The 12,977-nt window shown below is 39.8% G+C and overlaps 1 protein-coding gene across 1 annotated transcript; it reads right to left on the bottom strand.

Annotated features, from left to right (window-relative positions):
• Window positions 1–921: 921 nt before the first annotated feature.
• On the bottom strand, window positions 922–7,095 carry LOC135716245 (uncharacterized). Its single transcript, XM_065238931.1, has 3 exons — window positions 7,023–7,095; window positions 1,230–1,544; window positions 922–1,172 (listed from the first exon to the last, which is right to left on the bottom strand). The coding sequence occupies exons 1-3, from the start codon at window positions 7,093–7,095 to the stop codon at window positions 922–924; spliced, it is 639 nt and encodes a 212-aa protein (XP_065095003.1).
• Window positions 7,096–12,977: the final 5,882 nt, after the last annotated feature.

The raw sequence follows: 12,977 nt of genomic DNA, 5'->3' as shown, positions 1-12,977 counted from the left end.
TCAAATCGGATGATAAAGGACTACTAAATCGACTGATTAGTAGGCAAACAAAGCTTTAAAATAAACTGAAACAGACAACATCGGCTGATTTGTTGCTACTAAATACTCTGATTGGTAGACAAAAAGAATCAGAGAATGAGTAAATTTCAAAGCAATCGTCCGACGCAGAGCTATTAAACAGCTTTATTAATCGGCATACAAAAACGAACAACGAATGAAAGTCGACGAAATCGGTTGATTTTAAACCACTAAATCTATCGATTAATCAGTATAGAAAGAAATCAAAATACCTATGGAATCCGACGAAATCAGTTGATCAAGAGCTATTAAATAGGTTTGTTTGTGTTTTCCTTACAGATAGTATAATCGCAGTTTATACTTACAGTATATTATTAATACCTTAATTCTTAATCTTAATTCTTGAAAATAATGTAAACACGGAATAAAGAAGAACTCTCGGACGAAACATGCACCTGCTGTTCCTTACGGTAGTCGATAGCTACTGAGATCTTATCGGGGAAAACTCTGGCGACTCAATATCAGATTGAGAACAATCATCAGAACTCCTGCGGCTACTGTTCTCAGGAGTCGATGATGTACGGGATTCAAAGGATGTTTCTTGCGGTTTGGATTTCTTCGGACTGCCTCCAGGCTGTTGATTGGGCTGATCAGATGTAATCACCGAGTTCTTCTTCGAACCCGCGAAGTGTGGAGCTTGCTTTTTTGCCTGTGACTGGCTGCATCCCGGTTGCTGGGATGACTTCATCTTGTTTTCTTCTGAGCCCTCGAAAAGAGGAGATCGCTTCTTATAGCGAATTTGTTTATTATTCAGTTCCAACCTGGATCGGGTATCAAGATCGGCTCTGCTTGTTTTCCGACAAACGTCAGCTTGATCGTTTGTTTTTAAAACCTACCTCAGGTTCAGGTTCGCACTGACAAAAAGTTCGGTTTCACACTGGGTTGGAACTGGTTCCAACCCCGATAATAAACAAATTCGCTATTAGTCTTCGTCTGACTACATCCCGGCTGCTGGTTGGATGGCTTCGTGTTTTCTTTCGAGCCCTCGGAATGAGGTCGCTTCTTAGCGTCCCTACGCTGTTTCGCATAAATCCTTCCTTTTGCAGCTGCCACCAATCCCGTGAAAATTTTCTCAGGTGTTAGGGTGATATTATCTAGAAAACAATATAATTTTTAGTGTAATGTTCGTTACCTTGGATATTTATACTTACTGATGATATGCCGAATAAAGTTCAGGTTCCTTATTTCGTCAGATCGTCGGTATTCGTTTATCGCCTTATCCGCAATGATGACACGAAGCCAGTCGTCGTTGGCAGCATTGCTTAATGCGTACGCGATTTCTCGTTTGATACTGAAGTCATGTTGCGGGTCAGCAAATTTTACCATCGTATCTTGGATTTCTTCAAGGGTATCGAGAGGAAAAGTTCTTTTTAATTCTCTGAGCTCTTTGAGTTCGTTTCCATAGTTCGTCAATAATTCCCTTGTAGTCCGAAAATGGGCAAGGATGTTTCGATTTTGCTGTTCAACTGTAAGGAAATAATAACATATTTCACAGCTTAATTAAAATTGAGGGGCCCAAACGCAAAGGGGTGTAAGTGACATTTTGGTCAAATTTGAGTTAACCACACTACAAAAATCTTCAGAGTTTAAGCTTTGTGCCAGTATTTTTGTAAGATTTTTAAGTTAAACAGAATAAATTATCATAATTCTGAGAAAACTGGTTTAATTTTTGAAATTTCATACATTTTGTATGGGAAGATAAGAAACTGGCATAACTTAAAAGACCTTTTTCTCAAATCTAGGTTTTTGTCACTTACACCCCTTTGCTTCTAACCCCCTCAATTAAAATTAACTCTTTCAGATGAGTAATTACAAAGAGAAATTTAAATTCTCTGGGGGGTGCGACTGGTAATGAGTTTAGCTGAATGTTGTGGCTTTCTCAGTCTAGGTAAATTAAAACGGTTAAATTTGCCGTTTGGATTTCCCTAGACTGAGAAAGCCACAACATTCAGAGAAATTTAAATATACACCGTTTGCATAATACAGTCATTTTTTTTTTTTTTTTTTTTTTTAACTCTTTATTTGTTCCAAATTCAAAATAAATTACATTTCATTTTAACCTAGGTGCTCCAGTTACTACAGTAACGTACCAGCCTTAATTGTTATGATATATATCTAAGTGTTTTTACATTGTTCATGTCTTGGCAATTCAGTATTTTAAACAGGTTTTTTAACCTGCATGTCAGTATAACAATTGATATCTTAAAACTAAAAACTAAAACTAATCTTATCTAAGTATAAAGGGAATTAATCGTTGCAATTGAGGATTGCAACGACTTTTGCCTGAAATTATTAATTATTTTGTTGGACATTTGTGCTAAAGTCTCAACATTCGAAATTCTATGTACTTCGGTTGTACTGTACCAGGGAGGCAACTTCAAAATCATTTTCAGAATTTTGTTCTGAATCCTTTGAAGTGCTTTTTTCCTGGTAGTGCAGCAACTAGACCATATTGGCACAGCGTAAAGCATGGCCGGTCTAAAAACTTGTTTAAATATTAGAAGTTTATTCGTCAGGCAAAGTTTGGATTTCCTGTTTATAAGAGGATACAAACATTTAATATATTTGTTACATTTGGCTTGAATGCCCTCAATGTGATCTTTAAAAGTTAATTTTTGGTCAAGTATTAATCCAAGATATTTCACTTGGTTTGACCAGGAAATTGGAACTCCGTTCATAGTGACTATGTGACTACTACTAGGTTTCAAAAACGAAGCTCTAGGCTTATGTGGAAATATTATAAGTTGAGTTTTGGAAGCGTTGGGAGAAATCTTCCATTTTTGTAAATAAGAAGAGAAAATATCTAAACTTTTCTGCAATCTGCTGCAAATAACACGAAGACTTCTTCCTTTAGCGGAAATGCCTGTGTCATCAGCGAACAAAGATTTGTGGCAACCCTGAGGCAAATCAGGGAGGTCCGAAGTGAAAATGTTATATAATATAGGCCCAAGAATGCTACCCTGAGGAACTCCTGCTCTAACAGGTAGTCGATTAGATTTGGAATTTTGATAATTTACCTGCAGAGTTCTGTCAGTTAAATAATTTTGAACTAATTTCATAATGTAAAGTGGAAAATTAAACTTTTTCAATTTAGCAATCAAACCTTCATGCCAAACACTGTCGAATGCTTTTTCTATGTCTAGAAGAGCAACTCCTGTTGAGTGGCCTTCAGATTTGTTTGAACGAATTAAATTGGTAACTCTCAAGAGTTGATGAGTAGTTGAATGCCCATGGCGAAATCCAAACTGCTCATCTGCAAAAATTGAGTTCGTATTGATGTGAAGCATCATTCTATTCAAAATTATTTTTTCAAAAAGTTTACTTATTGAAGAAAGCAAACTTATTGGACGGTAGCTAGAAGCTTCAGCTGGATTTTTATCCGGCTTCAAAATTGGAACAACTTTTGCATTTTTCCATTTATCAGGAAAGTATGCCAAATGGAAACATCTGTTAAATAATTTTACCAGGAAAGACAAGGTACTCTCTGGGAGTTTTTTGATGAGGATATAGAAAATTCCATCATCACCTGGAGCTTTCATATTTTGAAATTTTTTAGTTATAGACCTTACTTCTTCCAAATCAGTCCCCCAGGAATCATCAAAAATATTTTCCCGAGAGAAAATATTCCGAAAATCCCGAGCAACCTGATTCTCAATAGGACTAGTAAGACCCAAACTGAAATTATGGGAACTCTCGAATTGCTTAGCAAGTTTCTGAGCTTTTTCCAAATTTGTGATCAAAATTTTACCACCTTCTTTAAGCGCTGGAATTGGCTTTTGAGGTTTTTTCAAAATTTTTGTGAGTTTCCAAAAGGGTTTGGAACTCGGGTCTAATTTAGAAACATTATTTTCAAAAGTTTTGTTCCTCAGGGCAGAGAATCGCTTTTTAATTTGTTTTTGCAAATCCCGCCAGATAACTTTCATGGCAGGATCGCGTGTTCTTTGAAATTGTCTCCTACGGACATTTTTAAGACGGATCAAGAGCTGAAGATCATCGTCTATTATAATTGAATCGAATTTAACCTCGCATTTTGGTACTGAGGCAGCTCTTGCTTCAACTATAGAAGTAGTCAGAGATTCAAGAGCATAATTAATTTCATCTTTGGTTTGCAAAGGAATGTTTGGATCGAAGTTATATTCCATAAATGTTCGATATTGCTCCCAATCAGCCCTATGGTAATTGAAAGTAAAGCTGTTGGGATTGGAAATTATTTCTTGGGATATTTCAAAAGTTACTGGAAGGTGATCAGAACCGAAGTCAGCATGGGTAACCAATTGGCTACAAAGATGACATGAATCAGTTAAGACCAAATCAATAGTTGAGGGATTTCTTGCAGAAGAAAAGCATGTTGGGCTGTTTGGATATTGAATAGTGTAATAACCTGCAGAACAATCATCAAACAGAATATTACCATTGGAATTGCTTTGAGCATTATTCCATGAGCGGTGTTTTGCATTAAAATCACCAATAATGAAGAATTTAGACCTATGACGGGTAAGTTTCTGGAGGTCACCCTTGAGAAAATTCTTTTGCTGGCCTACGCATTGGAATGGCAAATAGGCAGCTATAAACGTAAGTTGTCCAAATTTTGTTTCAACAGAAACTCCCAAAGTTTCAAAAACTTTGGTTTCAAATGAAGAAAGAATTTTATGCTTGATTCGTCTATGAATAATGATGGCAACGCCTCCACAGGGTCCATCAAGACGATCATTTCTATAAATCAAGTAATTTGCGTCCTTCTTAACCTTATGGTCAGGTTTAAGGAACGTTTCAGTTATAACGGCAATATGCACGTTATGAACTCTCAAAAAATTAAATAGCTCGTCTTCATTATCTTTAAGAGATCGAGCATTCCAATTTAAAATGTTTAATGCTTTAAAATCCATTACTGAATTTTAAAGTCATGACAATATTATTAGCAAATTTTACTCCAGTTTGAATAGCATCAAACATGGAGTTAGATTTAAGCATATCAGAAATCATGTCAATTAATGAATTCTGTAAAAATTCCATTTTGGGGGCAGTAATGCTTCCTAAGTCAAAATTGTCAAAATTTCCGTTAGAACGTTGGTTAGTATTTTGATTTCTACCCGCTGCAATAGCAGCATAGGTAGCTCCATTAACTCGCTGAACATTGTTAGCAGCGAGGGGAGTAGGTACAGATGAAACATTTGAAGCAGGGGTGATATTTGTACCTCCGGGTACGAATGTAGAATTTGTTCCTCGCTGACCGTTGTTAACAGCAGAGGAATTTGTACCTGGTCGGAAACGTGGAGCGTTTCCTACCTGTCGGTTAGAACGAGATTGTAGGATCGCTTTGCGAGTCTTACATTCCCAAAAATTGGATTTGTGGTTTTCACCACAATTTGAACATTTAAATTTCTTAGGATCTTCCTTCACAGGACAGTCGTCCTTTGCGTGAGAGGAATCACCACAATTCATGCATTTAGCTGGCATGTAGCAATTTTTAGTTCCGTGACCCCATCCCTGGCACTTACGGCACTGAGTGAGGTTTTGGAAATTTCCTCCAGTCTTCCTGAAGTGTTCCCACTTCACTCGGACATGGAGCATAAGGCTAGCTTTTTCTAAGGCCTTAAGGTTGTTTAGTTCACTAGACTTGAAGTGAACTAAATAAAAATCATTAGAAATCCCGTTGCGCGAATCGCCAGGACGGGATTTCATTTTCATTTTGATTACTTGGAGTGGCACAACTCCAAGTAATTTTACCAGTTCATCTTTGATCTGATCCAGGGATTCACCACTGGGCAGTCCTTTCATGACAACCTTGAACACACGTTCAGTTTTGGTGTCGTAAGTAAAAAATTTGTGCTTCTTCTCAGTAAGATACTTGAGAAGACATTTAAATCCATCCAAGGTTTCAGCCAATACACGGCATTCACCCCGACGTCCAATTTGTAGTGAAAACTTAACTTTCACGAAATTCAAAAGTTCCATGCGAAGAGCATGGAAATCGGTAGTGGTTATCACAATAGGGGGAATCTTTTCCTTCTTGGCATTAAGCCGGGAAAGTTTACTAGAATTTTTCTTGGATGATGGATCATTCTCATCATCCGTGAGCAAATCAAATTGATTACTCAAATTAATTTCTTCAGAAGGGGGGTCAAGAGTTTGCCCCTTTCTTTTGCGTTTAGGCGCCATGGCGGCAGTAAATTTTTTATCCAAATCGACTTCCAAGCAGATTACTATAAGAATCTGAAGGATCGAAGAGGAATTTTCCAAATCGATATCCAAGAAGGATTACCTCGGGTAGGGTCCAAACAAGGATCGAAGAGGAATAAGAGGAGTTGAACAAGGTAGAAAATTTTTACAGGTTGAGCACTGAAAAGTGCGATTATGCGATTATCCAAATCGACTTCCAAGCAGATTACTATAAGAATCTGAAGGATCGAAGAGGAATTTTCCAAATCGATATCCAAGAAGGATTACCTCGGGTAGGGTCCAAACAAGGATCGAAGAGGAATAAGAGGAGTTGAACAAGGTAGAAAATTTGTACAGGTTGAGCACTGAAAAGTGCTGTTTAAATTTGTTGTAGCTTTAGGTAGTAGTAACACTTCCTTAAGCAAAAAGCAAATAGATCCGCACGGCAAGAGAGCACGATGCGGACTGAATAATACAGTCATCATTCGTTCATTGCAACATGTTTACATTGCAATAAGCGAATGCCATTTGCTAATCGCAACGCATTTGCAACGTCAAACTAATGTCACTTTGACACTAAAGTGCATTCGCCTGCATTCACCACGTGGTTTTTGACAGATAGCTAGATCTAAACAGATCGAATTGGGTAAAATGCATAAAAATTACAGCAGAAGGAAAGAGAGGTGAATAGAATTGTATGCACTTATGGGGTTCGAAATAAGGACAAAAACTTTCTTATGTTTTTTAGGTGTAGCATCAATCTTTTGTCCGGCAGTGTAAATTACCTTTCTCTATTTTTCCATTCACACGTGCGAATTCACGTTCCAAGAACCGTTTGAGGTTACTGTTGTCCGACATCTCAATTGTTCAGCTTAGTCGTAACCTATATGAAGCAAAGTTATCAAAACGAATCCATTACCGAAAGTTGCCGCTCTGGTTCAGGAGTTCTGCGACCAACCGGCAATAAGGCCTTTGAATCTTGCAAGCTTACGAAAGTTAGTGTCAACGTCCGACGAGGTAATTCGTCAACTCTGTGCCCTGGGGCCAACTTGCGAAACGAGAGATCCTTGGTTGAATCACATCGTACTGAAGAAGCTTGATGATGGTCTTCGGTCGCAGTGGGCACAGCATATTGTGTATAATGACGACCCAACGTTCGTCGATCTTCTCATGCATCTTAAAATGAAGTGTGAAGCGTTGGAGACATGTGCAGCATTCGGTGGAAAACCCTCAGAGTACGGCAGAAAGGAACCTCATAGAGATGACCGCATGCAACTCACTGCAAAAAAGGAAATCAAGGCATTCAATGCAGTTCAACCAACTATCAATACTAAACTAACGATTTTAAATTGGCTCACTACTTGACTAGCCTATTGGTCCCAATCAAATCGACTAACGTGCCCCATTCTAGTATAAAGTCCAGTACTACACTATGTTTGTTTTGATTCGCTATGAAAGTTTGACAGATAAAATGAGGGGTTAGTGGATTTTCCTATGTTTCGAGGGGCGAATCGATTAGCTTGAGCCGAAGATAGTACCAGAGCTGAGCCAAAAAGTTGAGCTCGTTTCTTCGGGACCTTCTGGTCTTACAGTTACCTCTATGGTTCAACAGCAGTCGTGTCCGGTTTGCGCGGAAAGCCACAGGATTTATGAGTGCACCCTCTTCAAGGAATCTTCTGTCAACGAAAGGCGCGAACGAGTGCAGCAAGCGAAACTATTTTTCAATTGTCTGAGACCAAACCATTGCGCCAAATCCTAGTCCGTCGAAGTCGGTATGCCGCACACCACACTGTCAACAACGTCACCATACGATCAACAATCAATACGAAACTAACGATTTTAAATTGGCTCACTACTTGACTAGCCTATTGGTCCCAAGCAAACGATTAACGTATCCCATTCTAGTCGAAATTCTAGTACTACGCAATGTTTGTTTTGAGTCGCTATGAAAGTTTGACAGATAAAATGAGGGGTGATTGGTTTTTCCTATGTTTCGAGGGGTGAATCGATTAGCTTGGGACCGTAGATAGTACCAGAGCTGAGCCAAAAAGTTGAGCACGTTATTTCGGGACCTTCTAGTCTTAGAGTTACCTCTATGATACGGCAGACAAAAATGAGCTAACATCGACCCCGCCGTCAGAAAAGCAAGTTTCGTCTTCGCCTTCCCACAGCAGCCGCAAAGTTCTGCAGCAGTCGACATCAAGCCAGCGGTGTCCTGCACGACTAACGTCAAAAACAACTGTTCTTCGGTTGTCATCGGCCTACTACCAACGGCATTAGTACGAGTGAAGCGAATTGATGGTCAGTGCCAGGAGTACGAGTGATGATTGATAGCGGTTCACAAGCATCACTTATCACGGAGGATTGCGTGATCAATCTCGGATTGCAGCGAAGCAACGCTAATCTGATTGTCACCGGAATCGCAAGCTGCTCATCGGAAACCACCAGAGGAGTTGTTGATCTGGAAATTTCTTCTCGCTTTTGCTACAATTCGGTGGTCAACGTGATGTTTTCTTGGCTATTTTAGAAGATGGCAAGGTAAAAGATGTATCGGGACTTCCAGTGGCGATCAACTCAACTTTTGGATGGATTGTTGCCGGTCAAGTTTTCGACGCCAGCGAGGTGAATTGCAACACGGCCATCATCAGTCTCAGCATGGACATGGACGAGATGAAACTGGTAGATTTACAGTGCATTTACCGTTCGACGAAAGCAAACCCGCATTAGGTGAATCGATGCCAGCAGCAATCCAGCGGTTGAAGGCGATGAAAAGGAGATTCGTTCGAGATCCAGGCTTCATGGTGAGGTGAGTTCATGACCGAGTACCTTAATCTTGGTCACATGGAGAGGATTCCAGACGACGAGGTTAACGTTGCGCCAGAGAAAAGTTTCTACCTTCCACATCACGGTGTCATGCGGCAAGACAGTGTCACAACCAAATTGCGAGTCGTGTTTGACGGCTCATGTCAATCGTCATCCGGAATTTCTTTGAACGAGAAACTGTTAACTGGACCGAAGGTCACCGAGGACTAGCCTGTCGTCCTCACCCGTTTTCATAGCTACGCTTTCGCCTTTATTGCGGATGCGGAAAAAATGTATCGACAGATATGGATACACAGAGACGATGTTGATTACTTGCGTACTGTATGGAGAGTGGAAGCCGATAAGCCCATTGAACATTACCGGTTGCTGACAGTTACGTACGGGACTTCATGTGCGCCATTTCTGGCTATCGAATCCTTACGACAAGCTGCCCGTGATTCCCGTGCGCAGTTTCCAGTTGCAGCTGATCGAGTGCTGTCAAACCTGCATCGGACTGGAAAGTTGAAGAATATCTCCTGAAACGAAATACATCTTTAAAGGATTCGCAACGAGAGCTAGCGTGGGTCTACAGATTCAAGGTCAACTCACTAGGGAAGCTACGAGGAACTGAGAAGATTACAGGACAACTGAAGCCATTGGAAGTTCATGATGCCAATCTACAGTTGGCCCGTTTTGCTCAGCATCAGGAGTTTGGAAGCGATATCGAACATCTTCGAAAAGGTCAACCACTTCCTTCTAACAGTAAACTCAAATCGCTTTTCCCTTTCATCGATGGAGATGGAACACTGCGTGTGAGAGGAAGATTACAAAATTCCGACCAGCCATTTCACATGAAGCATCCTGTTATACTTCCCAAGTCGCATCGTTTTACACTACAGCTGATATCGATGTTGCATCTACAGAATCTGCATGCTGATCCTACTCTGCTTATCGCGACACTGAACCAACACTACTGGGTAATCGACTGCCAATCAGTGGTGCAGTCTGTGGTAAATAGCTGCGTACGCTGTGCACGGTGGAAAGCTAGAACAGCAAACCAATTGATGGGTAGTTTGCCTGTTACCAGTCGAACATTTGAAAACGTTGGCGTGGACTATGCTGGGCCTGTCACAATAAAGGCCAGCCTACTGCGATCTGTGAAAACCGTTAAATGCTACATAGCAGTTTTTGTGTGCCTTGCAACAAAAGCTGTGCACTTGGAGGCGGCTACCGATCTATCATCAAAAACTTTCATGTCAGCTTTGAAATGTTTTTGCGCTCGTCGTGGTTTGCCCAGTCAACTGTGGTCTGATAATGGCACAAATTTTGTTGGTGCCGACCGCCAGCTAAAGGAGCTTTTGGCGTCAGCTGCATTCAACACCGAAGTAGACCAATACGTGAGCAGTTTGGGAGTACAGTGGAATTTCATCACACCGTCATCCCCGCACATGGGAAGGAGTAGTAAAAAGCATGAAAAAACACTTGCGCGTTGTGCTGGGAACCAACATTTTGAGTTCCGAAGAGTTGACCACTGTCTTAACCCAGATTGAAGCATGCTTGAACTCACGACCTTTGTGTGCGCTTTCAAACTCAGTTGATTCCTGCGAGGCTTTGACAACCGGACATTTTATTATCGGCCAACCATTGAACCTTGTTCCTGAACCGGACTTATCATCTGTACCAATGAATCGCCAATTACGAAAGATTACCGAAGAGTTTTGGGAACGTTTTCGGACTGAATACGTCTCAACACTTCAACCCCGGACGAAATGGCAGAAAATCCAGGACAACCTGCAGATTGGGGACCTTGTTCTGGTGAAGAACGAGAACACGCCACCTGCCTATTGGGAACTTGCTCGGGTGGTTGCTACTCATCCGGATCGTAGCGGCATCGTTCGTAACGTAAGCCTGAAGAGAGGTCAAACTATCTACCAGCGACCAATCCTAGTAGGTGGTCCTTCCTACTAATTGAGGCATCCGCCTCAAGGCCGGGATGATGTTTATGGTTTTGGAATTGAGTTCATCCCTGACTGATTTTTCTGCAATACAATTACTGTGAGAGAGAGAGAGAGAGACATTTCAAGAACAGGAACTTTGCCTGTCTACCCGATATCGTTTGTTTTTTGATTGCTACTACGTCTTATTATTCTAATAAAAGTGAATTTGTGAGCAGACATTTTTGTTCTACAAGTTTTATTTATTTTCGGTTCGGAAATTCGGAAAAGTCCCGGTTTCGCGTGGTAGAACTTCGCGTCAGTTCTCGGTAGTCGTGCCTTGTCCACTTCCGCATCATTTCGAACGATTAACAGAGGGGAAGTCCGGTTTGTGGTAGAGCTTGCACGGAATGTCCCGAATTTAGTCTTGAAACACCTCTTGGCCGTCTGACACAAACCGCACACTGTGGAACTCGATTCAGGAAACTCAAGTATCCGTTCGTCACCAATATCACTTTACTGTAAAAAAAAATCCGGGACAACGCTAAATCCAAAAATTTGACGGGTGGAAAATTTTTCGGTTCCATCTACAAGCACAGCACTCTTCGATCCTTCTCATTCCGCCCCTATTTAGTAGGTCACATCACAATCAGAATTGTGAAGTAAAAATTTTAACGAGTCTAGCTTAGGCACTAAACTACGGCAGTTCCACTGTAGCATAGTGATCATATCTTCGACCTCTGCTCAATGGTATAGTCGAGGGTATAGTTGGGCATAACAACTTTTGTTTTCAAGGACCTTTTCCAATGCTACGCGTGAAACATATACTTTACAACCTCTTTGAATGATTCCATAATTCCGAAAAACAATTTTTACAGTGAAATTGAGTTGAAGCAACGCTGAGTCGATCGAATGAAATTCATGTGATATTTCACTAGCACTCAGAAAAAAAAAACTGACTGTTAAATTTCAGGAAAAAATTAACTTTTATTTCAGTAAGTTATCATATCTTGCACAGGAAAATATAAACCAAGGAAAAGCATCATTCTTGACTTGATCTGGGTTTTTGAGATATCTTCTCAAATCGTATAACTGTTTACAGTGCTTTTACCTTCAACACAATATAAATCATCATCCGTTACTTTCCATCAACATCACCATCTTCACGCATTCACATTTTCGTTGGTACATATAAATTAAGTATTTTACGATAAAATTACACAATCAGATTTTTTTTTTGGTACAATCCGCATTCTCGATTCTTTCACATAATTTGTTAAGCCTTCAATTGTGCTTTTCATTTTTTTTTTTATTCTTTTAATTTGTTGCTGAATGTTTATGAAGTGTTGTGTTGCTTTCACGTGAGAGGAAGCGCGTTGAATTTTAATTAAAAAAAAATAAAACTAAACAATGATAAATAGTACAGTGTTCAGTTTAAATATCAACATAAGGCAAATCATCGAAACATTACGGTTAATGCAAACGTCGAAAGTCTCTCACGCTAAAGGCGTTTTTTTTTTGTTTTGTTTAGTCTTAGGGTTCAATTTAAACAGGTGCTAAACGAAAATCATTTGTATACACTGAGCTGACTCTGAAATAAACTGCGTACGGTACACATCGAATGAACATAAAAAATATAAATAACTCTAAGTAAAATCAATCGTTATTATCCTTTGGTCTCTGCTTGCTGAAATACAATCTCCTTCGATTAAATAGGTTTAATTTCCGACTTCCTTTTGTAAATTAAAGGAACAAGTTAGCTATAAAATGGGGGCTGGTGGAGATTCACAATTGCCTTAACACGCTAAATTGTATATGTATGTAATTGTATATAAATAATATAGCTCTCAACATTCGTAGTGTAAAACTAACAAACAAACAAAAAAAAATCCTAAACTCATTCGACTCTACACAGTTGTTTTTGTTTTGTTTTTGGTTTCAGAAAAGGCACACTGATTGCATTCCGGGGGGGTACTCTGTTTGCTTTCGTTGCAAATGGCACAT

The sequence above is a fragment of the Ochlerotatus camptorhynchus genome, unplaced genomic scaffold, assembly GCF_037179485.1.
Source record: "Ochlerotatus camptorhynchus isolate MF236.1 unplaced genomic scaffold, CSIRO-AGI_Acam_v1.1 ptg000046l, whole genome shotgun sequence".
Taxonomy (NCBI): Eukaryota; Metazoa; Arthropoda; class Insecta; order Diptera; family Culicidae; genus Ochlerotatus; species Ochlerotatus camptorhynchus.
The sequence above is the reverse complement of the archived record's forward strand: the minus strand, read 5'-3'. Positions and strand labels throughout refer to the sequence as shown.

Bases quoted from the DNA above. Each gene is read 5' to 3' on its own strand.
- LOC135716245 (XM_065238931.1), bottom strand. From the start codon at position 7,095: ATGTCGGACAACAGTAACCTCAAACGGTTCTTGGAACGTGAATTCGCA. The intron at 1,545-7,022 runs GTAATTTACACT...ATTTCCTTACAG, and splicing joins GAATGGAAAAATAGAGAAAG to TTGAACAGCAAAATCGAAAC. The intron at 1,173-1,229 runs GTAAGTATAAAT...ATTGTTTTCTAG, and splicing joins CTTTATTCGGCATATCATCA to ATAATATCACCCTAACACCT.